Source organism: Aptenodytes patagonicus, chromosome 7, assembly GCF_965638725.1.
Source record: "Aptenodytes patagonicus chromosome 7, bAptPat1.pri.cur, whole genome shotgun sequence".
NCBI lineage: Eukaryota > Metazoa > Chordata > Aves > Sphenisciformes > Spheniscidae > Aptenodytes > Aptenodytes patagonicus.
This window is the reverse complement of record NC_134955.1, coordinates 194,101-216,218: the sequence shown is the minus strand read 5'-3', so window position 1 is coordinate 216,218 and position 22,118 is coordinate 194,101. Positions and strand designations below refer to the sequence as shown.

General features: G+C 62.3%; 2 protein-coding genes across 2 annotated transcripts; one reads left to right on the top strand and one right to left on the bottom strand.

Annotated features, from left to right (window-relative positions):
• Positions 1-396: 396 nt before the first annotated feature.
• Positions 397-8,557, bottom strand: NLRP6 (NLR family pyrin domain containing 6). Its single transcript, XM_076343469.1, has 9 exons — positions 8,239-8,557; positions 7,962-7,994; positions 6,150-7,872; positions 5,072-5,245; positions 3,764-3,934; positions 3,347-3,517; positions 2,175-2,345; positions 1,344-1,514; positions 397-487 (listed from the first exon to the last, which is right to left on the bottom strand). Exons 1-9 carry the CDS (start codon positions 8,555-8,557, stop codon positions 397-399), a joined length of 3,024 nt encoding a protein of 1,007 aa, XP_076199584.1.
• Positions 8,558-14,962: 6,405 nt separating this feature from the next.
• Positions 14,963-16,411, top strand: LRRC55 (leucine rich repeat containing 55). The gene is made up of 2 exons (XM_076343577.1): positions 14,963-15,581; positions 15,668-16,411. The coding sequence occupies exons 1-2, from the start codon at positions 14,963-14,965 to the stop codon at positions 15,901-15,903; spliced, it is 855 nt and encodes a 284-aa protein (XP_076199692.1). The 3' UTR covers positions 15,904-16,411.
• The last annotated feature ends 5,707 nt before the right edge of the window (positions 16,412-22,118 follow it).

The window sequence follows — 22,118 nt, the reverse complement described above, 5'->3', positions numbered from 1 at the left end:
CATGGGTAGTGAATAAAAATCTCTGCAGCCTTGGTGTGTTTTGGGCACTCCCAACACCAGGCACCAAACACTGAAGTTTCAGATTCATCCGTTGCCTCATCCCCATTTCCTACAGCCTCAGCTCCGGTCCTTGCCACCCACCCACAGAGGACCTTGGAGGAGGTCCAGTCTGGACCTGTAATGCACGAACACGTCTCAGCTCCAGGTGGTAATTCCTGTGCTCCTCAGAAGAATGAGACAGAGCCTGGCCACATGTGTTGGAAGGTGCTTTCAGCACTAAAAGGACCTCTCAGAAATAGAGGGAACATCTCCCAGACCCCTCCTCTCTTAACACACGTGCAAGCTCCATCAGTGAGCCACCAGGCCAGCGTCCCTCACTGAAGCGAGTCCTGCTTGTCAAATGTATCCTATATTCAGGTTGGGTTTTACTTCTTTCAGAGCAGCCAGCTTCTGTAATGTCTCTTCATTGAATCCAGACTTCTTCAGCCTTTGGAGAGGAGAAGGAAAGAGGTTAAAGCCACACAAGCTATTGACTGTTGGCCACGACATTGCACAGCCAAAAAAAAAGGACAAAAAGCAGCCACTGTGGGGTTTTTCTGGTGTTGTCTGGCCCCTGTCCTAGCTGGCTTTTTCTGCTTCAGCAAGCAGGGAGCGTGGGGGAGACTGAGGCTAGGGCTGGTCCGTGGAGCCCTCTCGGTTGGGTAACCACAGCTCCACCAAGGCACTGGGCACCCGGCAGGGTCCTGCCCTGGCAGCCAGAGTTGGGCTCCATGGTCCCAGCGTTCACTTAGCTGGCTCAAGTCAACCCCTGCCTTGCCTCTGCCCGCCACGCCGGGCAAGGAGTTGGCATCGGCAGGGCCAGCCCTGGGGCGAGAAAGGTGCCGTCATACGGAGCAACCATCTCTGCTGCCTGCTTTGGGGCTGATGAAACATGTTCCGCCCCCCCCCCCCCCCCCCCCCCCCCAGTTTTGTGCATTGGCAGCGTGTCCCGAGACGTTACCGACCGCTTGAGGAAGGCAGTAGGTCTAATCACACTAATTCCAGAAGTGAGCAGCTGGTAGAGCTGCGGGGGGACGGCAGGGCAGCTGCCTGCTAGCTGGCAGGAGGCAGCGCCAGCTCTGGCTGCCGATGCGGCACTCTCCAGATCGAGCTGCCCAGCACCCCGCCGTCCCGAGATGCCTTTGGAGAAGGGCGCCTGGAGCAGCCGTAGCTTCACAGAAAACACTCTCCCACCTCGTAGGGCAGGCTGGGAGCCCCGGCGTGGGGAGGCTCACGTCACATTTGGTCTGTCCCCGTACCCACGGGGAGCAGCCCCGTGGCCAGAGGAGCTGAAAGTCCCTTACCACAGCCTCTGCAAGAAGCAGGTGGGATGCCCGAGCGCCTCGCACAGCAGCTGCGCCCCGCCGTCTCCCAGGTCGTTCTCGCTCAGGTCCAGATGCTCCAAGCTCCGGCTGGCGCTGAGCACAGTGCAGAGGTCCTTGCAGCAAGCGCCGGTGAGTCGGCACTGCCACAGGCTGCCGGGGAGGCGTTTGGAGAAAGGAGACACGTGGACATTTCATGCACAGTCCTTCACAGCCAGAAACCTTGCCTGTGCTGCCAACCCACCCAGCCCAGGTCCTCTGGATGCCTGGAAATAGCTTCCGGGGGGGGACTTGCTCCAAAGCCTTGCTCCAGGCTTCTTGTGAGGTCTCTGAGGCTGGATATAATCTCCCCAGGATGGGGAACATCCCTTCAGATGGGCATGGGCAAGACTGGGCTTCCTCTTGACTGGGGTACCCCGTGATTACTTCTCACAACCACAAAATACGATGGGGGTGGTCTTTAAGGAGCAAACGTCTATGTACGTGCACCTGAAATGTGCTGGCGGATGGAACAACTGCAGCTGGGGCAGTGAGCGTACGGCTGCTTCGCCTGGGAGAGCTTTAAATCCTAGTTATCTTATCTGGGTGATAATAAATAATCTCATCTAGCCAATAAATAAATAATTTTATATTTTTAAGCTGTTAGCACCCTGCCTATCGAAGCTCTTGGCACCCACCCCAAGATGTTCAAACTGCCCTGGAGAGGGATGGTGACTGGCCGTAAGGAGACTCATCAGGGCAGCACAGGTGAGCGGCAGATGGTCCCTGCAGAGAGCATCCTCCCAGCCCCGGGAACCCCCGGGAGCCCCTCACCTCAGCGTCTGCAGCCGGCAGGCAGGATCCCGCAGGCCCTCGCTCAGCCGCCGCACGCCTCCGTCCCCCAGCTCGTTGTCGCCCAAGTGCAGCTCCGTCAGGCTGGGGCTGGCGGGGAGCACCGCGGCGAGAGCCCCGCAGCTCACCTCCGTCAGGCAGCACCGCCACAGCCTGCGCGGGGGACAGGCGGCAGAGAGGGGCATCATCATGGCCGCTCCGGCAGCCCAGCAGCCCGGCTGCCCGCTGAAATGCAAGGACAGTGCCCGCAGCCCCCGTCCACGCTGACTGCACCTTTGCCCCGGGGGCCGATGGGGACAAGAACATCTCAACGGAGAGAAACTGCCCCCGCTCTCAAGGTGCCTCGCTTTATATTTCCTCCCAAATCTTGTAGGTTTGTCCTCTTTGACTCCTGTAGTTACAGGTGTGGGCAGCACCCAGAGGCCCCTGAAGGCACTGGCTGGTGGCGAGGGGTTTCTCAGGTCCTGCAGGACCTAGAAGCTGCCATCTGCCCCAGCAGAGGCACATCTCCCATCCAGGGGCACTGCAGCCCCCTCCCCTCGGCTCAGCATCACTACTGGAGCTCAGGAGCTTAAAACCTCTGCCAGACTGAAGGGCTGCATCACCCATCTCCCTCCTCTCTGGCTCCAACACTGTTCAAAGCAAAGGTGCTGCTCACCACCCCCAGTTAGCTACCCTGCCTTCCGTACCTCCACCAGCCAAGCCCAGACCCTTTTTGCCAGGGGGTCTGTGCGGGTGGGGAGATGTTGCCTGAGCCCTGGGAAATGCCACTGACTCCAATTTTACCACTCTTGCTGCACAGCCTCTCCGCAGCCTGTTCTCCTGCCCGGCTTTCCGCTACCTGTGTTCGTAGGATGGCTGAGATGGGGCTCGTTCGTAGCTCCAGAGGAAAAGTGGGTAAAAAGCTCAAGTGTAAAAGCAGATGGGAAAACCAGAGCTGTCACAGTGGTGGTGGCTCTGGTGAAAGATGGCACGTCACCTTTGTTCTGCGGGGCTTAGGAGGGCAGCCAGCCCTACCCAGTGCTGTGTAGCCCAGGAGCGCGTTACGTCCTCCGAGCGCTGGACAGTAATTGCTTTCTATTTTTGACTTGCAGACATCCCGCTTGCAGAGGCTCTTGGTGCCCGCCCAGCGATGCCCCCCGGGAGCCCCTCACCTCAGCGCCTGCAGCCGGCAGGCAGGATCCCGCAGGCCCTCGCTCAGCCGCCGCACGCCTCCGTCCCCCAGCTCGTTGTCGCCCAAGTGCAGCTCCGTCAGGCTGGGGCTGGCGGGGAGCACCGCGGCGAGAGCCCCGCAGCTCACCTCCGTCAGGCAGCACCGCCACAGCCTGCGCGGGGGACAGTGCCGTGGCTAAGCTGGGCTCGACCCCCTGGCAGCCGCTTCTCTCTGAAAACCACCGGCTGCTTTTTGAGCCCAGGGATGTTTAATTAGCGCAGCTCAGGGGGAGCAACGTGGCGCAGCAGGGGCCGAGCAGCACGCCCAGCCGCAGGGCCACCCCTGCCCTCACTCACACCCTAAAAGCACCTGCTGGGAACAGCCACAAAGCAGGACCCGCCAGCCCGACGCCCCATACCAGAGCTTTTGCACGCTGCAGCCGGGTCCCGCTAGCACCCCGCACAGCTCCCGCACGCCGCCGTCCTCCAAGGGATTGTCACTCAGGTCCAGCTGCACCAGGCTGGGCACGGTGCCCAGCACGGCGGCGAGGTCCTTGCAGCCAGCGGCCGTGAGGTTGCAGCAGCCCAACCTGCGGGAGAGACGGCGGTGAGGCTGCCTGCCCGACGGTGCTGTGGCCCTCTTTTCCATCGCCCCAGGTTGGAGGAGACCTGGCCAGTGTCCCCTGCCTGAGCCCGGGCATGGACGTGGCTCCTGCAGTGGCTCTGGGGACACTGCGCTGGAAAAGAGAGGGGAGCATCTCACTGCCCTCTCCCCATCCCTCTCCCAAAGCTGGCGCGCCTGTATCTGGTGTTCACTGGCGTGTGCTGCTGACTTTCCTTGTTCGGCATCCCTGGGTGCAGTGATGCTGAGAGCGGCTCGAACGCGCTCCAGAGTGCAAAACACAACCCAAATCGTCAAACTCTAAGGGACAAAATGCCGAAGTGCAGGTGCAAGACGGTACCCGGCAGCAATCCCGCTGTGCTGGAGTGTGGGAATGGAGAGGACCAGACAGCGTCCACTCAACCAGGGAGTAAAGGTTTGGGGCAAACAACTAACATTGCTTGAATGGGTGAGACCAACCCACCTCACTTTTGAAGTTTCAGAGAGGTTCCCTCTTTCAAATCTGGTTGTCCAGGCTGAATTTACACCAGGGGAAAATGGGGGAAATGGAAACACCCAAAAAAAAAAATGGAGGGGAAAATGCAGACACCACTACGGGACGGTTCATCCCCTTCCCAGAAATGGTCCGTGGGATGAATCTGCTTCTGCAATTACGTGTTTCTGCATGGTGCGTGGCCTGCCCGGGCACACAGGGACCCGAAAACACCCACCGCTGCAGGGCAAGAGCCCGGGGAGAAGGTGCCTGGGATGCACAGAGACACGCACAGGCAAGCAAACAGCAGGAGCAGTAGCGCAGACCTCTCCTCTAACTTTTCCACCTGGCCTAGGCACTGAGAATGAGTTGTCTCTCTTACTTTCCTACAGTGTCCTAGCAGAGACTCATTCATTTGAAAACGTGGAACTAAATTATATTGATGGAAAAGGTGATAATAAGGGGCAGGCCCCTGCAACAGGTAGGTCCGCAATGCCTCAAGCTATCTTCGGCAATGGCAGCATCGGTAAATGGGCCTTTCTCATTCCTTTTTCTTTTTTCCTCCCTCTTCCAGGCTCGCAAGGAGAAGAGACAAATGGTCCTGCAGCCTCTTGGGCTGGCGACGTCCCTTACCGCAGCGTCTGCAGCTGGCAGGCACCGTGTCTCAGCCCCTCGCACAGCAGCTTCATGCCGCCGTCCCTCAGGTCTTCGTTCCCAGCCAGGTCCAGCTCCGTCAGGGTGGGGTTTGTGCTGAGAACGGAGGCCAGAGCCCCGCAGCAGGCGCCTGTGAGCTGACACTGATCAAACCTGCAAGAGAGATGCGGAGAGGAGCCACGGGGCTCGGCACAGCTGCCCTGCCGCGTGGACACACCAACCAACCCCTTGCTGACATAGCTACCACTGATGATGTCCACAAACCAGGCTGGTCTTCACGGATGGCCTCCTGGGAGCAGGAGAAGAGCCCATCCCGCCCTGCAGCGAGCCGTGGCGGCGCGTGGTCATCCTCCCCGTGCCGCGAGGAGACCCAGCCGGGCTGGCTGGGGTTTGCTTGTTTTCCCGTTTCACCCGGCAGAGAAGAGCGAGGTACCTTAACGTCTTTAATTTACAGCCCGATTTTTCCAAGGCTTGACAAAGCAGGTGGATAGGTGACTGCTGCCCCTCCTCTTGCTGTTTTTCCCTGAAAACAAAGAAGAGATGCATCCTATTCCTAGTCCTACTCCTACTCCTATTCTATTCCTATCTTATTCTATTCCTATCTTAGTCTATTCCTATCCTAGTCTATTCCTATCCTAGTTTATTCCTATCCTAGTCTATTCCTTTCCTATTCTAGTCCCATTCCTATCCTATCCCTGTTACTATCCTATCCCTGTTCCTATCCTATCCCTGTTCCTATCCTATTCTATTCCTGTTCTGTTCTATTCTATTCTATTCTATTCTATTCTATTCTATTCTATTCTATTCTATTCTATTCTATCTTATTCCTATTCCTATTCCTATTCCTATTCCTATTCCTAATCTATTCCTATTTCTATCCCTATTCCAGTATTGCTCCTTGGCCACCGGCTGTGTCCCTAGGTCACACCCGTGTCCCCTTGCCGATGTGCCCGGCACGGCGGGAGGACCAGCCTTGCCGTGGGCTCCTCTGCGGGGGTCATCACAGATCTTTGGGCTCTAAGGGGTTTGCCGCTTTGCGGCTCGGGACCTTACGCACCGATACGCCTGCTTGGCCGGCTGCGGCCCCGCACAGTCCTCGGGTTCGTCCCACAGAAAGGAGCAGTGCCCCAGGTCAAGCGACTCCAGCTTGGGGAAGTTTTTTACGCTGAAGGAAAGGACCATTTGATCGAAGCGGTTAAGGTTGAGCCCTCGTAGGTACACCCCCGTGAAAGGATCCAAGGCGGTCGCTACAAAACACTCGTCCTGGAGCTCGTACAGACAGTGGCAGACCTCCAGCTCGCGAATCACCGCCGTCTCCTGCGTCAGAAGAGCTAGGGCTGTTTTCTGGCTGTTTTGAAGCCACGCCAGTAATTCCTGCGTAATCCTGGGTGCGATTTTACACCCCATCTCCTCCTCCAGCTCCCTCCTGCGTTCCTTGTTTAAGAGCCCGAAGAGGAACCGCACAGTTAGCATGAAGTAGTTCCTGGAGTTGTCGTAGCTGTCCAGCAGCTCCTTCACGTCCCTGGTGGGACTGGCGGGGGGTTCCCACGCCTCCCCTTCATCTTCCAGCAGGTAGAAGAGCGCCGCAAAAAACTCCTGGAAGCTGAGGTGGATGAAGCTGTAGGTGCTGACGCAGGAGATGTCCTTCTGGAAGAGGTGTTCGTTGAGGAGGAGCGGGAGGGCTTCTCGCTGGTCCAGCGCATACCCCTGCACCTCCTTCTCCTCAAAAAGGACCTTTTGCTTCCAGATGCCGTCGGCCGCCAGGCAGCACAGCCTCCTGAGCACCGCGGGCATGCCTCGCTTCAGCTGGCCGCTCAGAGACCGGAGCAGGGCGGAGAGGTAGAGGATGTAGATCCCCGTCGTAGTCTTGGGGCTCTGGGCGAGACCCCCGGTGCGGCTGAGCTGCTGCTTCATGACGGTGCAGACGATCCAGCACACGATGGGCACCAGGCACATGGTGAAGAGCGTCTCGTTCCCTTTGACGAACTGGAAGGCGGCAGCTGCCTGCTCTGCGTTTTCGAAAAACCTGTGGAAATACTCCTTCCTCTCTGCCTCCGAAAACCCCAGGATTTCAGCGTAGCGCTCGCACTCCAGGCACTTGCCCAGTTTCTGCAGGGCGGCCGGCCTCGTGGTGACGAGCAGGGAGCTCTCAGGCAGGAGCCTCCTGCGGAAGAGGCTGCTCAGGGTGATTTCCACCGGCCTCTTCTCCCAGACCTGGGAGCACAGCTCGGACTGGGGCCGGTCAAAGGAAAAGCGGAGCTCGTCGAAGCCATCGATCACGAACAGGAGCCTCTCCGGCTGCCCCAGCATCTCGGTGAGCGGCGGAGAGCTGCTGGGACAGCACTGGGTGATGAGGTCGGCCACGCTGGCCTGGCTGGTGAGGAGGTTGCCCTCCCGGCAGTGGATGTAGAAGACGTAGTCAAACTCCGCAAACAGCTTGTCGGACGCCCAGTCCAGCATGATCTTCCTGGCTGTCATCGTCTTGCCCACGCCCGCGGCTCCCAGGAGCACGACCACCTTGGGGGTCCAGCCATCAGGGCCGGGCTTGAAGAGGTCGCCGACAGCGACGGAGGAGCTGGCTTGCTCCTTCATGATCTCCGCGTGCCTCCGTCCCATGGCCATGATCTCGTGCTCCCGTTGCTCTTCGTCGCGGTGCTTGTTGACAATCACCAGCTTCGAGTACCTGGCGTTCAGGCTCACGTTATCGCCCACCCGGGCGTTTTGGTCCTTTATGCAGCTGTACGCCTGGCGAATGGCTTTTTTGTAATTCCTCCGGTAATCTGGAAGGGTGGGAGGTCACCTCACGCATCTGCAGACCGCGGGGCGAGCAGCGGCAGAGCCCCCCGTGCTTTTCCCCGCCAGCACCTACCTGGTGACGATGAAACCAGCAGAGGCCCCAGGGCTGGAAGAGAAAGGGGTGTTAGTGGGCAGCATCACTGAGCCCCCGACACTCCCAAATCCTCTTCCAATCTCCTCCTCCCTGGAGGAGCCCCCCTCACCCTGCCATGGGGACCCCCAGCCCACTGCCCTTTCCATAGCATCCTCCTGGCCCCAAACACGGGCTCTTGCAGACGCAACCCCCAGGACAAAGTGCCCGGGACCCCGCGGGATGCTGCACTCGCCGGGGAGCCTCTCAGCCTTCCCACCTTTCTCTCTGCTTTCCCGGAGCAGGGCAGCGGCGTTGCGGAGCTGGATGTGCTCAAAGACAGCTATCGCCACATCCAGGGCAGCCTCCCCACCGTAGAAATCCAGCATGAGGTTCTTCGTATCCATCCAGTCGGCCTTCTCCAGCCGCCCCCAGGGAATGCAGCACCTGCCCCGCAGGTCTCCGTGCGCCAACGCGTCCCGAAATTTTTTAAAATCCAGCTCGGAGAGGTCTTCCAGGGCCCGGAGCAGCAGCTCCCCAGCAGTGCCCTGGGGGCTGTCTCTGCTCGGGGCACAGCTCCTGCTGCCGCGCAGCCCCATGGGGAGAGCCTCGACACCCGGCCAACACACAGCCCCGTGCCTGTGATGGGGGAACGAGGTTTGGGGGAACGAGGTTTGGGGGAACCGCTCTGCAAGGAGCCTCCCCGACCCCGCAGCCCTGCCCCATCCTGGTCGTGCTGTCTCTGCCCCGGGGGAGCTGTGCCCCCCCGCCGCCCCCAGCCTCGTCCTCCCTGCTCCGCTCCCCAGGGGCTGGGGCTGTGGGGCTGGCTGCCCCCAGCCAGGCACCATGGTCCTGCCTGCTGTACCCCTGCCTGCTCCCCCAGCCCAGACCATCCCCTCCAGCGTGAGCATGAGGAGCAGTGGGGCAGCAGTCCAGAGGCTTGCCACCAAAGCCTCGCTAGAGCCATTTCCCACCACATGGGCAGTGTCCCTACCGGCAGAGCGATGTCCCCACCAGGAGAGCTGTAGCCCACCGTGAGAGCCATATCCCCACCAGCAGAGCGATGGCCCCACCAGGAGAGCTGTAGCCCACCGTGAGAGCCGTATCCCCACCGGCAGAGCGATGTCCCCACCAGGAGAGCTGTAGCCCACCGTGAGAGCCATATCCCCACCAGCAGAGCGATGGCCCCACCAGGAGAGCTGTAGCCCACCGTGAGAGCCATATCCCCACCAGCAGAGCGATGGCCCCACCAGGAGAGCGGTGGACCTACCAGGAGAGCAGTGTCCCCACCAGAAGAGCAATGTCCTCACCAGAAGAGTACCATCCTCACCAATAGAGCCATGTCCCCACCAGGAGAGCAGCGTCCCTACCAGGACATCAGTGTCCTCACCAGGAGAGCCACATGCCCACGAGGACATCCGTGTCCCCACCAGAAAAACCAATGTCCCACCAGGGTCACAGCCGGGCAGCTGGCCCTGCTCTGGAGCAAGGCTGCTTCAGCCTGTGTGGGACCCGCCGAGCAGTGCCACCGAGCCGGCGGGTTTGCAGGGACGGCTGCAGACTTTCATCACATGGGGAAAACCAAGCCGGTGAGCTGCACGAGCGCTCCGATTTCCTGTACGGGCAGAGTTTTGCTTTCAAAATGTGCCACTGTTTCCTTCCCTCTCAGGTCAAGGTTCTCACACTTCACATCCTTTCTGCACCCCATTTATCCTCCCCTTTTCTTCTCTTTTCTTCTTAGCGCCGGCTCCTTCCTTCTCACGCTGCAGCGGAGGGTTGTGCTGAAGGCACGGAGACCTCGGTGCCCAGCTGCGGCGGCTCAGCTGCCGGCAAGTCCTGCTCAGCTTGGGACACGCCGGTGAGCCAAAACAGCCAAGGCTGGGCCAGGTGGAGGGTAGGTGGTGGCTTTTGCCACTTCTCCTTGAAATTCATCTTGCCACAGAGCCGAACACCAGTTGTGGTGGCCCACCTCCAGGGAAGGGTCTGGTCCGCTGGCCCATCGCTAGCTTCACCAGATGGTGGAGGCGGCTCTGCTCTCCCCTGGGGACTCAAACAGGCAGCGGGGTCCTGTGGTGGGAATGGGTCACATCACGGCCGTTTTGGTCAAGCAAAAAGCTTGAAAAACTCAGGCTGCCATACAGACCTAAAATCCAGCGGGACCCACCAGAGCTGCTGCCAGGGGAAAGGGCAGGCTGAGGAGCAGCCCCGAAGGTGAAATTCAGGCTGAATTTGGGCTGCAATCCCAACCCCCCCAGCCATTTGCACGCTCCTGGCAATGACAACGAGCCACAAGCCAACAGCCGTGAGCGGCTTCGTCAGCACACGGCCCGTTTGCAGGAGCCAGGTCAGAGTGCAAAAGCCTCTCGAGCAAAGGTGGCCGGCACTGTGGGGAGGGCACGCTGGGCGGGCGGGTGGGGGCAAGGTGGCCAAGCCCCCCCTGGAAACGCGTCTGCGGACCCGAGCGAGGCGCAGGCAGGAGTACGCAAAAAAAAAACCCACACCCAACTCTTTCTGAGGCTGAAACTACAAAAAGGCCTCCAAAGTGACTTTGCAGGAGATAACGACGTGTAGGGTGTGAAAAGAAACCGAGAGCAGGCGCTGCCCCACCTACAGCTCCTGCCTGCGCAACGGCGCTGATGTTGTTAGTGTTTGCAGAGAAAAACTGATGTATCCCAGAGGGAAAGTTCCAGCCACCCTTACTGCAGCCGCGTCCCATGCAAGCGCGAAGACAAATCCCACAAGAGCAAAACCTGCAAAGCATTTCGAAGCTGTAACACCCCACCCTGGCATGGACGTGCCGCGCTCGACTCCGAAAGCTGCTTCAGGTTTGGGATTTCTGCCACCAGCTCGTAATTACAAAGAGTGACAGCCAAAGGAAAAATGTATCTTGGATGGAGAAAGACCCAGCAGAAGTCAAACAAAGCCCTGCTGCTGCCAGGATCCCGGCGCGCTCCCATTTCCCTGAGTTTTACCCATCTTACAGCGATGGCGCTCAGGCTGGGTTAAATTAGTGCAAACTCATTAATGGTTGTGGAGCTTTTTTCTTTTTTTTTTTAAAAAAAAGTTAAGGACTGGTCTAATGTATTGAGAGTGATCCTGGGGAAACTGAAAGCCAGTCCTGCTCGACGCTGGTTTTATTGCTTGAATATCGGTGGTGCAGAAGCTGGACGCACCGTGGGTGCAGCGAGGTTTCGCGGGGTGGAGGGCGACCACCCTGCTTTGTGGTCTGCCCGGCAGCGCCTGCGAGGGACTTCGGCCCCAGCCCCGGGGCCGGCGGCAGTGACCGATGCCAGGCGCGGGGGCCGCGCGGCGCTCCGCCGGCTGCTCGGCGCAGCCGCAGCCCGTGGCTCTCACCGGCTACCCTTCCTCTGAACTTCCTGCCCCGCGGGGGGAAGCCCAGGGCTGTGGTTTGGCAGGTGCCGCTCCCAAAGGCGCGGGGATGGGGCCTCGCCGGCAGCCTGAAACGACACCGCTTCATCCCTCGCCGCTGCGCCGCCAGCCAACCTCGGTCCTCCGGCAAAAGCCGGCGGCTGGTGAAACCCGTGGGCACGCTCGGCAACGGGGGCCAGGAGAGGACGCGCGATGCGCCCAAGCCCTCCTCCTCCGGCTCTCCCCGTTGCTCCCCGGCACGGGAAGGCGTGTGGCCACTGGCATCACCCGCAGCCCCGTTTCGTGCCCGGGTGCTGGCAGCGGAGGCGGATACAGTAAACCTTTTTTTTTTTTTTTTTTGAGGGGCCGTAGGCACTGCCCCGGACATCACCGCAGCCGATACGCCTGGCCGGGGCCTGCGAGAGCCCACGCCGGGGTCCGGGAGGATGCTGCGGGGAACATGGGCCGTGTGTCCTACCGCCGCTTCAGGCTGCAAACCGAGAGCTGTGCTGCCTGCCGATGTGCCGCGGAGGCTGGGGCAGCTCCTGTTTGTGACCGACAGCTTTGACCACCCGTCAAAAGAAGAGATGAAACCATTCCTCTCCTTTCCTCCTCCCCTCCAAAGCTGGAATGCATGCGGATTAAACAAAGGGGGCTATCAGATGCTGCCTGCCCTGAAAGAGATAAAGCCCTGAATATAAGGCAGATTTATCGAGCCAGGCTCCTTGGAGCCGTCCCAGGCTCCTGGGGACCGGGGTGAGCCCGGCTGGCGGCTGCGGGCAAGCGGGGCCGAGCCTTGGGGAGCCGGATGCGGGAGAGGGGGGCTGCCTCAGTGCCAACGCCTCCCCCAAAAAGGGGAGGGGGAAGAAAAATTGGAAAGGGGGGCTGGAAGCAAGCTTGGAGCAATCCTCCGAAAAGCCAGCGCTCTCCCGCCTGTGGCTCTGTCCCAGAAATGCTGTTTCAATGGGGCTGGGCTCTCGCAGGGGGGCTCTGTGGGCGATGCGCCGTGAGCGTCCTAACCCCAGCTCCAGGGGAGCCGGTGGCAGCTCCTTCAGGGATGCTGCCCAGGCACCGCGGCGGTGTCCCCGCGGCTGTGACCACAGGGGGTTTGGCGAGGGGGCCGCGAGCCGAGCTCCGCTGTGCCGCTTGGCCCCGAGGGCCGTTGCGAACAAGCCCCAGTGGGGTAATTTGCTAGTTTATTGCTGCCGACGTAGCCCGAAATGCTGGGGGGGGGGGGTGGAAAAAAACTCAGCGCTAATAGATGCTGGGGAGAGATCTGCAGCCAGGCTTGGGTCTTATCTCTAATTATGTGTCTGTCTGAGCTGCAGCTGGCTCCTGGGATGTCTGGGTGTATTCGGCTCCTGGAGTTTCCCTTGAAGCCTGCTGGGAGCCCGGGCTACGAGCAGCGCCAATTAATACCCACCACGGGGAGAGGCGGCCGCACGCCGTCTGGCTGCAAGCCGCCGCGGCGAGGAGGAGCTGTCCCGCGGGACGTGGGGAGCAAACAGCCCCCGGGCGATGCCGCTGAAATACGGGGATCCGGCCGGTGGTTTCAGCTGGGGAGAAGGAGCGACTCCATGAAAACAGCAGGAGAAAATTAAAACAAGGAACCCACCCCCACCCCAAATGCGGGCAGGCTGGGTTTTGAAAGTGCCTCTTTTCCAAAAATTCCATAGCCATGGTGTTGGAACGTCTCCAGAGCAAAACATGGGCATCCTTGTGATCCGAAAAGGCCATTTTCATGGTAAAAAGCCAGCCGTGGGGAGGAGGGCAGCTTGCTAAAACCCGCTTCGTCCCCTCCCCATCCAAAAGGAGAAGAGAAACAGAATTTTTCGGCTTGTGCAGAGCAAAACAATCAGTGTCAACCTGAGGCATTTTCCAGGTCTGCAAGCAGGGGAAAAAATAAAAGCACATTTCAGCTTATAGCAGGCTGGAGGCGGGGGTTGTGTGCCGGGTTAGGCAGGCTTTTAAATGGAGATGCTGCCGTCCCTGCTGCAGCCACCACCGCTGCAACCCCCCCGGGCCAGCGGGTCCCTGCGGCCTGGGTGCACTGGGGTGAAAACAGCCGGGTAATGTCGCTCCCGGTTTGAGCGGGCTGCCTTATTTTTCCCCTCTGCCGATACGTAATTTGTTTCTGTTTTCAGAGCCCGGGAAACCCTGATTCACCCCATCCCACGGGGGATGCTTCCCGGGGACGGGGGGCGGTGCGGGGAGGGCTGGGGACCGGCCAAGCCCGTGGCGGGGAGGGGGGCAGGGTGCCACCCCTCTTCCCGCTCCATCCCGCCCGGATGCCTCGGCCATTTGGGTGCGGGTCGTTGTCCCCCCCCCCCGGGCTGGGGTGTCCCCGGGGCGGAGACATTTCTACCCTCCACTGTCTCTATCGCTCCGGCGGCTTTGCATCCTGCTCTCCTGTTGCTCAGAGATGTGGAGGCAGTTGCTAAGAGACACCGAAACGTCAGTATCTGGCCCTCAAGGAAAAAAAAAGAGAAAAAAAAAAAGAGACAGAGAAAGAGAGAGACAAGGGAGGACGAGGAGGAGGAGGGGAGGAAGGAGGTGGGGAAAGACCTGCTCCCATTGCCAGGCTCGGCAGCAGCCTTGGCCGCGGCTGCGGGAGCCGCTCTCCCAACTTGGCGGCCTCCGGGGCGAGGGTGGCCGCCCGGGGACCCCCGCCTCACCGCCCAGGCCCGGCGGCCGTGGGGAGCCGAGCCCCTGCTCATCCCCTGGCCGGCGTGAGTACCCCAGGGGGACCCCCGGCACCGCTGGAGGGATCGGGGGCCTGTGGGGAAGGGGGGGTGGCTGGGGCGGCGGTGACCCCTGCCCCCGGTAAGATGGGGTGGTGGGGAGAGGACGGAGCCGGGGAGGGCATGGGCGAGGGAGGAAGGAGAAAAGATGGCCAGGCGACGGGGGGCACGAGCAGGCCGGGCGGCGGGGCTGCCAGCGCGGGGGATGCCATGCCGGGGGGGGGGGGGGGGGGGGACACGACGGGACACGGGACCCCGGGTGGGTGCTGGGGAGGGGCTTACCCCCACGAAAGCCGGGCGGGGAGGGTGTCCCCGGCACCGGGCTGAGCGGTGGCGGCAGGGGTCTGGCAGGGGGGCTGGGGAGCGGGCACCCCCCCCCCGGCTCTGCCCATCGCTGGCAGGGATGGCCGGGATGAGCTGACCAAGGTCAGCAGGGTTGGGGGGGGCTCTTTTTTGGCTGAAATCCCCGGGGGGGGGGGGGCTTGGAGGAGTGGGGTGGCCCCGGCGTGGGGGGCAAGGGGAGGGTGCGGGTGCCCCGGGCTGCACAAGCCGCGGCCCCCCAGCAGGGCGTGTGGCTAGCACGGCTTTCTCCTGCCCCTCTTCCTCGCAGGCAGCCGAAAACGGCCCGACGCCGGCCCCACCGGTGCCCCGGGGCTCGCAGACCGTCGTGCCCCCGGGGGGGGATTTAGCGTGCCCCCCGAATGCCGCCGGGATGTCCGGAGCATCGCTTTGCTAGCTCGGAGCCCGGCCCTGCTCCTGAACACCGCTGCCAGCAGCCCTCGGCGTGAGCGGGTGGGTGGCCCTTTCCCCGTGGCGGGATGGCCCCCGCCGCCCCGTGAGGGTCCGGGCCTCCCCGCCGGTGCCCGCCGGGTGGGGGTTCGCCGCCGCCCCGCCATGCTGCTGGGCCCCTGGCTGGTGGCGGCAGCGGCGGCGGCGGCGGTAGCGGCGGGCGCCGGGGCGGGCTGCCCGGTGCTGTGCACGTGCCGCGGGCAGGCGGTGGACTGCAGCGGGCAGCGGCTCTTCTCGGTGCCCCCCGAGCTGCCGCTGGACACCGGCAACCTCAGCCTGGCCCACAACCGCATCGCCAGCATCCCGCCGGGCTACCTGGCCTGCTACGGCCAGCTGCGGGCCCTCGACCTGCGCAACAACTCGCTGGCGGCCCTGCCGGCCGGGCTCTTTCTGGGGGCTCGCCGCCTGGCCCACCTCGACCTCAGCTACAACAACTTCAGCCTGGTGGCGGCCGACATGTTCCTGGAGGCCAGCGGGCTGCTGCGCCTCGACCTCAGCCACAACCCTGGCCTGCGGCGGGTGCACCCCCAAGCCTTTCGGGGCCTGGCCCAGCTGCGGGAGCTGGATCTCAGCTACGGGGGGTTGTCGGCCATCAGCCTCGACGCCCTGGAGGGGCTGCCGGGGCTGGTGGGCCTCCGCCTGGGGGGCAACCCCTGGGTGTGCGGCTGCGCCATGGAGCCCTTCCTCAAGTGGCTGCGGGGACGCATCCAGCGCTGCGCGTCGGGTAGGTGCCGCGTGTCCCCCAAAGCCCCCACCCGCCCCGCGTTTCGGGGGCCCGGCGGCCGAGCCCTGACGCCGCTCCCCCGTCAGATTCGCAGCTGGCCGAGTGCCGGGCCCCCCCCGAGGTGGCGGGAGCCCCCCTGCTCTCCCTGACGGAGGAGAGCTTCCAGGCCTGCCACCTCACCCTGACGCTGGACGACTATCTCTTCATCGCCTTCGTCGGCTTCGTCGTCTCCATCGCCTCGGTGGCCACCAACTTCCTGCTGGGCATCACCGCCAACTGCTGCCACCGCTGGAGCAAGGCCAGCGAGGACGAGGACGTTTAGGTACCGCCGCCATCGCTGACGTCCCCCCCAGACCCGGCCACCCCGGCGGGGACGCCTGACTGTGCCTTGTCCTCATCCCCTCCCGCCGCCCCCCGTACCAGGGCGGCCCTCGAGACGCCGGCCCAGCCGTGGCGGGGGAGACCGGGGGACGGATCCTCTTCCTTTTGCCCCAAAACGGGGAGTTTTTGCCCCAGCGGGCACCCTCCAGGATTGCTTCCCCTCCCCACTCCACCCAGCACCGTGAGCTTGAACCACCCCTGTTCCTGCTACCCAGGGCCAGTGGAGGCAGCGGCACGGGGTCCTGTGGGGGTCCCATGGGAGCCTCCGTGCAGTGCCGGTCGGTGGGGGCCGGGGAGCAACCCCCCCTGTTTAGGAGAGAGACCCCCAAGAGCAGCGTGTGTGTGCCTTGGGGGATGCCAGCCGCCCACCCTGGGGGAAACCCAAGGAAATCCCCGCTTTCAGCCCAAAAGCAGCACCGGTGGAGCCCCCCCCCAGAATCCTGCCCACACTCTCCAGCCTCCCCGAAAAGGGGGGGGGGGGGGGGGGGGGGGGGGGGGGGCCAAGCCCAGGACCTGGTGCCCGCACCCAGCTCGGCACCACTGCTCCCACGGGAGGGACCCGGGGGGACGCCTGCGCCTTGCCGGTGACACAGGGCCATGCCGGGACAGCACCGGGGCCGTCGTGCCCAGCGGCAGGCCAAGCTGCGAGCATCTCCTGGGGGCGGCTTTCCCGGCCACGTTTCGGTCCTTGCTTTTCTCTTCCAAAGTCTCACACAGGTTCGGGGCCAAACCGGGCACTGAGCATCGGCCGGTGGCTGGGGGAGCCCATCGCCTCGTCCCTGCTTGCCGATGTGGGAAGGTTGGGAGGCGAAAGGAACGACAAAAGAAAGACAAAAAAGACAAAAAAGAAAAAAAAAAAAAAGCCAACGACCCCTCTGTCCGGCTGGGGCGGCCGCCGTCCCCGTGCGCGTGTTTTACACCGTCTTCGTGGCCGGTCCCGTGGCCAGCGCGTGTTGGGCACAGGAGCGGGGCTGAGGGGGGCTCGGCGCCTCCCAAGAAGGGTCTGCCCGTGAGTTGTTTTATTTTCTTACCGCGTTCCCCCCGCACACACACACCCCCCCGCCGTGTGGAGGTAGAGTGTAGATGTGGGTGCAGTTTAAAACCAAACCAACCGAAAAAAAAAAAAAAAAAAAGGAGAAAAATGGGGAAAAATGAGGCAACGTGGTGGCTCGGTGATGCCATCCCCACCGCCGAGCATCTCCCGGGGCTGGGACCCCTGGTAGCAGCATGGAGGCAGAAGGCTGGGTGCACAACTCAGTGTCACCCCCGGCGCCGTGCCGGTGGTGCCGGTGGTAAGACCCCGTGGGGATGTGGCCTCGCTCAGGCTCCTGGGCCCCTCGCCAGGTCCTGCGCCAGGCCGGGGGGAGGCGGGTGTCCTCTGACGGGCCGCCCTGAGCTGCGGTGAGGCAGGGCTGCACCCGTGGTGGGGTGGGACCCACGGCGAGGTTGCACCCCTGGCGAGCTTGCACCCACTGTGAGCTTGCAGCCACGGCGAGGTTGCACCCACGGCGAGCTTGCACCCACGGCGAGCTTGCACCAAAGGCAAGGCTGCACCCCCATCGTGGCTGCACCCCCAAGCCCCGCGCCCACAGGAGGGCAGCAGCCCCCAGCGCTGCGTCCCGGGAAGGGGCACTTGGGCTCTTTTTTCTTTCTTTTCTTTTTTTTTTTCCCCTTTCTTTTTGGTAAGTCTGAGACATCCCCCCCCAAACACCCTCTGGACACCGAGGACAAGACGCGTCCCTCCACCGGCAGTTCCTGGCCTCGTTCGGGGGGGACAGCGGAGGAAGAGCGAACACACCTCCCCAGCACCCGGCTCTCCAGCCAGACCCATTTTCTCTCTTTCTGAAGCAAAAATGGCCTGGCCCTTGCGCTTCGCTCTGTCCCGCTGCGGGGAGGGCAGGGACCCGCCTTTGGGTGCCGGGTTCTGCCAGAGCCTGCCCGGCAGGCGCCGGTGCCGGGCCCCGCGATGGGTGTCCCCGCGGCACGGCCACCTCCTGCACTGCAGCGAGCTGGGGAGCGCCCGGGCATGGAGGCAGCTGCCCTGCCCTCCTCTTGGCTTCTCCTTCCCTTTGCCTCACCCTCATCCTCTTTTTCTTTCTATTTTTCTTTCTCTTCTGTTTCCCTTTGTCTTTTTATTTTATTGTTTCTCTATCCCTTTCTCCCTTTTTCCTTTCCTTTCCTTTCCTTTCCTTTCCTTTCCTTTCCTTTCCTTTCCTTTCCTTTCCTTTCCTTTCCTTTCCTTTCCTTTCCTTTCCTTTCCTTTCCTTTCCTTTCCTTTCCTCTCCTCTCCTCTCCTCTCCTCTCCTCTCCTCTCCTCTCCTCTCCTCTCCTCTCCTCTCCTCTCCTCTCCTCTCCTCCTCTCCTCCTTCCCCCTTTCCCCCCTCTCCACACTGCACCCAGCGTGAGCGGGTGGGGAAGGCGAAGGGGGAAAAGCCGAACCCCCCCCCCCAGTCTTTGTACGGAGCACATTTTATAACCACGGACTTTTGTAAAACGGCGAGCACTTTTTCAGAGCCGAACCTCAACAATAAAGAGCATCAGCGCAGCCCGGCTCGGGACCGGGGACACGCGTGTGCGGCGGGGCCACGCGTGTGCGGCGGGGACGCGCGTGTGCGGCGGGGCCACGCGTGTGCGGGGCCACGGGGCCGGGGGAGGCGGTGGCCCACAACCTGCAGAAGGCATCAACCGTGTTTTTCCCCTCCCGGCGCTTCCTGTTATTCCTCCGGCAGCATCTCCTGGCCCCGGCGGGGCCCAGCTGCCGGCAGCCGGGTCACCTCCGTGTCACCCCGCTCCCCGGGACCCCCCTCCCGCCCCAGGGCCGTGCGGGCAGCGGGGGGGGGGGGGGAGGGGGGGGGGGGGTGCGGGGGCTATTTCGACTTGCCGGAGCCGAGAGGTCGGGCAGCAGCTGTGCCGCGTCCGGCCGGCACGGGCGGCCCCAGGGGAGCGGGCTGGGGGCAGCTGCCGGACGGCGGCAGCCCCCCTTGCCCACCCCCCGGCCACGCGTCAGAGGGCGAGCCTGCCCAGCGCCGTCCTGCCAGCCGGCCGTCGGCAGCACCCGCCGCGGCGGCTGAGGGGCGCCCGGCGCACCCCTGCACCCCCGGCACTCCCCTGCGAGTCCTCACGTACTGCTGCAGCCAGCCGGCCCGCCGCAAAATGTCACCCCGCTGTCCCGATGTCCACCCACCCGTCCCTCCAACTGTCCATCTGTCCGTATGTCCTTCCTCCACCCATCCCTCCCTCCATCCACCCACCCATCCCTCCAGCCTTCCATCTGTCTGTCCATCCTTCCATCTGTCTGTCCATCCTTCCAGACATCCCACCATCCCTCCATCCCTCCATACGTGCACCCATCTTTCCCTCCCTCCCAAGACCTCTGTCCATCCGCCCGTCTGTCCATCCACCCACCCATCCCTCCATCCATCCATCCTTCCACATACTCCATCCCCACCTCCCTTCCCAAACCTCCCATACACACCCAAATTTTCCCTCCACCCATCTTTTCCACCCCTTTTCCTCTGCCCTCCCTCCTCCCTCCGTCCCCTCCCCAACCCAGGAGGGTCACACAGGGGCGCGGGGACAACCGGACCCTCGGGGGTCCCACACCCCAGCTCTTCCCAAGCCTTTCACCCCTTGGCCAGCTGAAGGCGCTTGAACCTCTGGAAACACAGGAGAGGAAAAAAACAAACAAACTCTCTCCTTCCGTTTCACACAATTTTCTCTCTTTTAAACCCCCCCCTCGTTATTTATCGTCTGCGCTCTGCTCCCCCAACGCCCCCAGCCCTTGCCGCAACCACCTGAAGCTTTTTCTTCTCCTAACACAGGGAGAATCGGCCCCCCAAGGGGTGTCAGGGGCCAAATTTTAGGTGGGTCGCCCAGGGCTTGGCTTTGTGGGGACACACAGGGGCAGGGACCGCCCGAAATGACCCCCCCAACATCGCCTTCTCCGAAAGCCGACAGCTCTCACCCCTTAGTTATTTTCTCGGCTATTTCTGATCTGTGAGGCCTGTCGAAAGCTCCTCTGCGCGGCGAGGAAGCGTGGCTTCGGCAAATCCACGTTTTCCCGGCACAAATCGGAGCCGGACCCCCCCCTCCCCGCCACGGCGTGGGGATGCGGGGTCCCCCCTCCGTTTGCTTTGGGGTGGGACGTGTGAAGGCAGCCCAGAGCCGGGCTGTAAACAAGGAGGACACTTCAAAGGGGACGCCCGGGGACATCGGCCGGGCTTAGCACAACACCAAATTATTTCAGCACCCCCGGGGCAGGATGCGGCGGGGGCTGAACCTCCTGCTTGGCCGTTTGGTAGCTTGAAAAAGCAGCTCGGGGCTGGGGGGCTCCCTGGGGCGTGGGGGAGCTGGCTCCTGTCCCCGTCCCCATCCCCGTCCCCACTGGCCGCGCTGGTCCATCCATCACCCCGTATCTCTCCGCCGCAGCCCGCGCACACTTTTAGCTCCAACCAAAGGCCCCCCGTGCGAAACAACCTCCTTTTTTTTCTAGCGCCACGTCCCCGTGGCGCATGATTTGGGGACATCTGGCCGTGCCCCGCAGATCCTGGCCAAGCTTCAACCCGCAGCAGGCTGCGGCAAGCCAAAGCATCGCTTTTTCGGGATTGAGGGTCCCCACATTCACCCCGGGGGAGCGCACCCCCAGCTCCCCAGCCTTCCCAGGGTTCTCCAAGGATGCTCTCGGTGTCGGCAGGGTCCCGCTCCCCATCCCCCTGTCCCGTGGTCCTCAGCTGTCCCCCCCTCTATCATCCCTCCTCATCTTTCCTCCGCCGTGCTGCCACAGGAAGGCAACACCTTCCTTATCTCCTTCCGACGGGTGGTCCGGGCCCTCGCTGCCCCTTCCCCCCCGGCTCCGGCCTTGTTTTTTTTCTGAAGTGTCCCTGCATTTCCCCCCAGAGACTCCTCAGCTAAACATTTCCCTCCTGGAAGGGAAAGGGAAATCTCCAAGAGGCAGATAGAAAGTCGGCGGCTCCGGTCTCCGCTGGCAGGGTGCCCTGCAGCCATTTCCGCGCCCGGCCTCCGCGCCGGGGAGGAAACCGCCCTCGCCAGCTCCCCGCCGAAAAACGGGGCCCCCGTCACCCCCTTTAGTGCTGGGTCGTTTGGGGTTGGTGGGGGGGATGGAGGGGGTAAGGGTTGGAGAGATGGAGGGATGGAAGGCGGGGTGGATAGAGGGGGGGATGGAGGGATGGAGGGATGGAGGGGTGGAGGGAGGAATAGAGAGATGAAGGGATGGAAGGATAGATGGGTAGAGGGAGGGAGGGGAGGATGGTGAGATGGAGGGATAGAGAAAGGGAGGGAGAGAAGGAGGGAGGGAGTTATGGAGGGAGGGAAGGATGGATAGATGGATAGAGAGAGGGATGGAGGGAAGGAGGGAGGGATAGAGGGAGGGAGGGAGGGACAGAGAGATTGATGGACAGATGGATTGATGGATGGACAGACGGATGAGTCGTATCAAGGGGTCTCTCCAGGGCAAGCGAGCCTGGAAGGCACCTTGAATGTAAACACACTTCTCCCCCAAATTTCCCTTCGGGCCGTGGCCCCCGATGCAGCATTTCCACCCCCACCCCCTGAGCCCCCCCCCCGGCTCTTAGACCAAACCAGAACCATGGGGAAACCCCACAGAAGTCCCCAGCCGGGGTGAAAAGAGCCACCGTAGGCTCCCAACCCTCTGCGCCGGGCAGTTCATCCAAACCACAGCCCCCACCCGCCACCTCCTCCATTTACTTCGTTAAGACAAAGGACCGTCCCCGAGGAGGGATGACTCTGGCTGGGCTGCCTCCCAAAACTAGGTGGCGGCAAGTGGGAAGGTTAACACAGCCCCCCCCCCACCCACGGGAAGCTTCCAAGGAACCCAGTAATGATCCCGCATCCTTTCCAAGCAGGAACAAAGGCTGAGGAGACAGGATAGTTCATCATGAGTAAATGAAGGATGTAAATAACAAATAGGGGGAAGATTTATTTAGAGCGAAGCCTCAGGAAGTGGCGGGGGCCGGGGAGGGAAATGGGAGAGGAGCCATTTGGTGGATCATCAAAATCCTGGGTTAGCATGGGCCGTTGTCCTGCCCGGCACCCAAAAACCCCCCCCGTCCAAACCCAAATGGTCCCTTGCCCCCGTCCCTCGGGCTTTGGGTATTTAATAGCATCAGCGGCCCATTT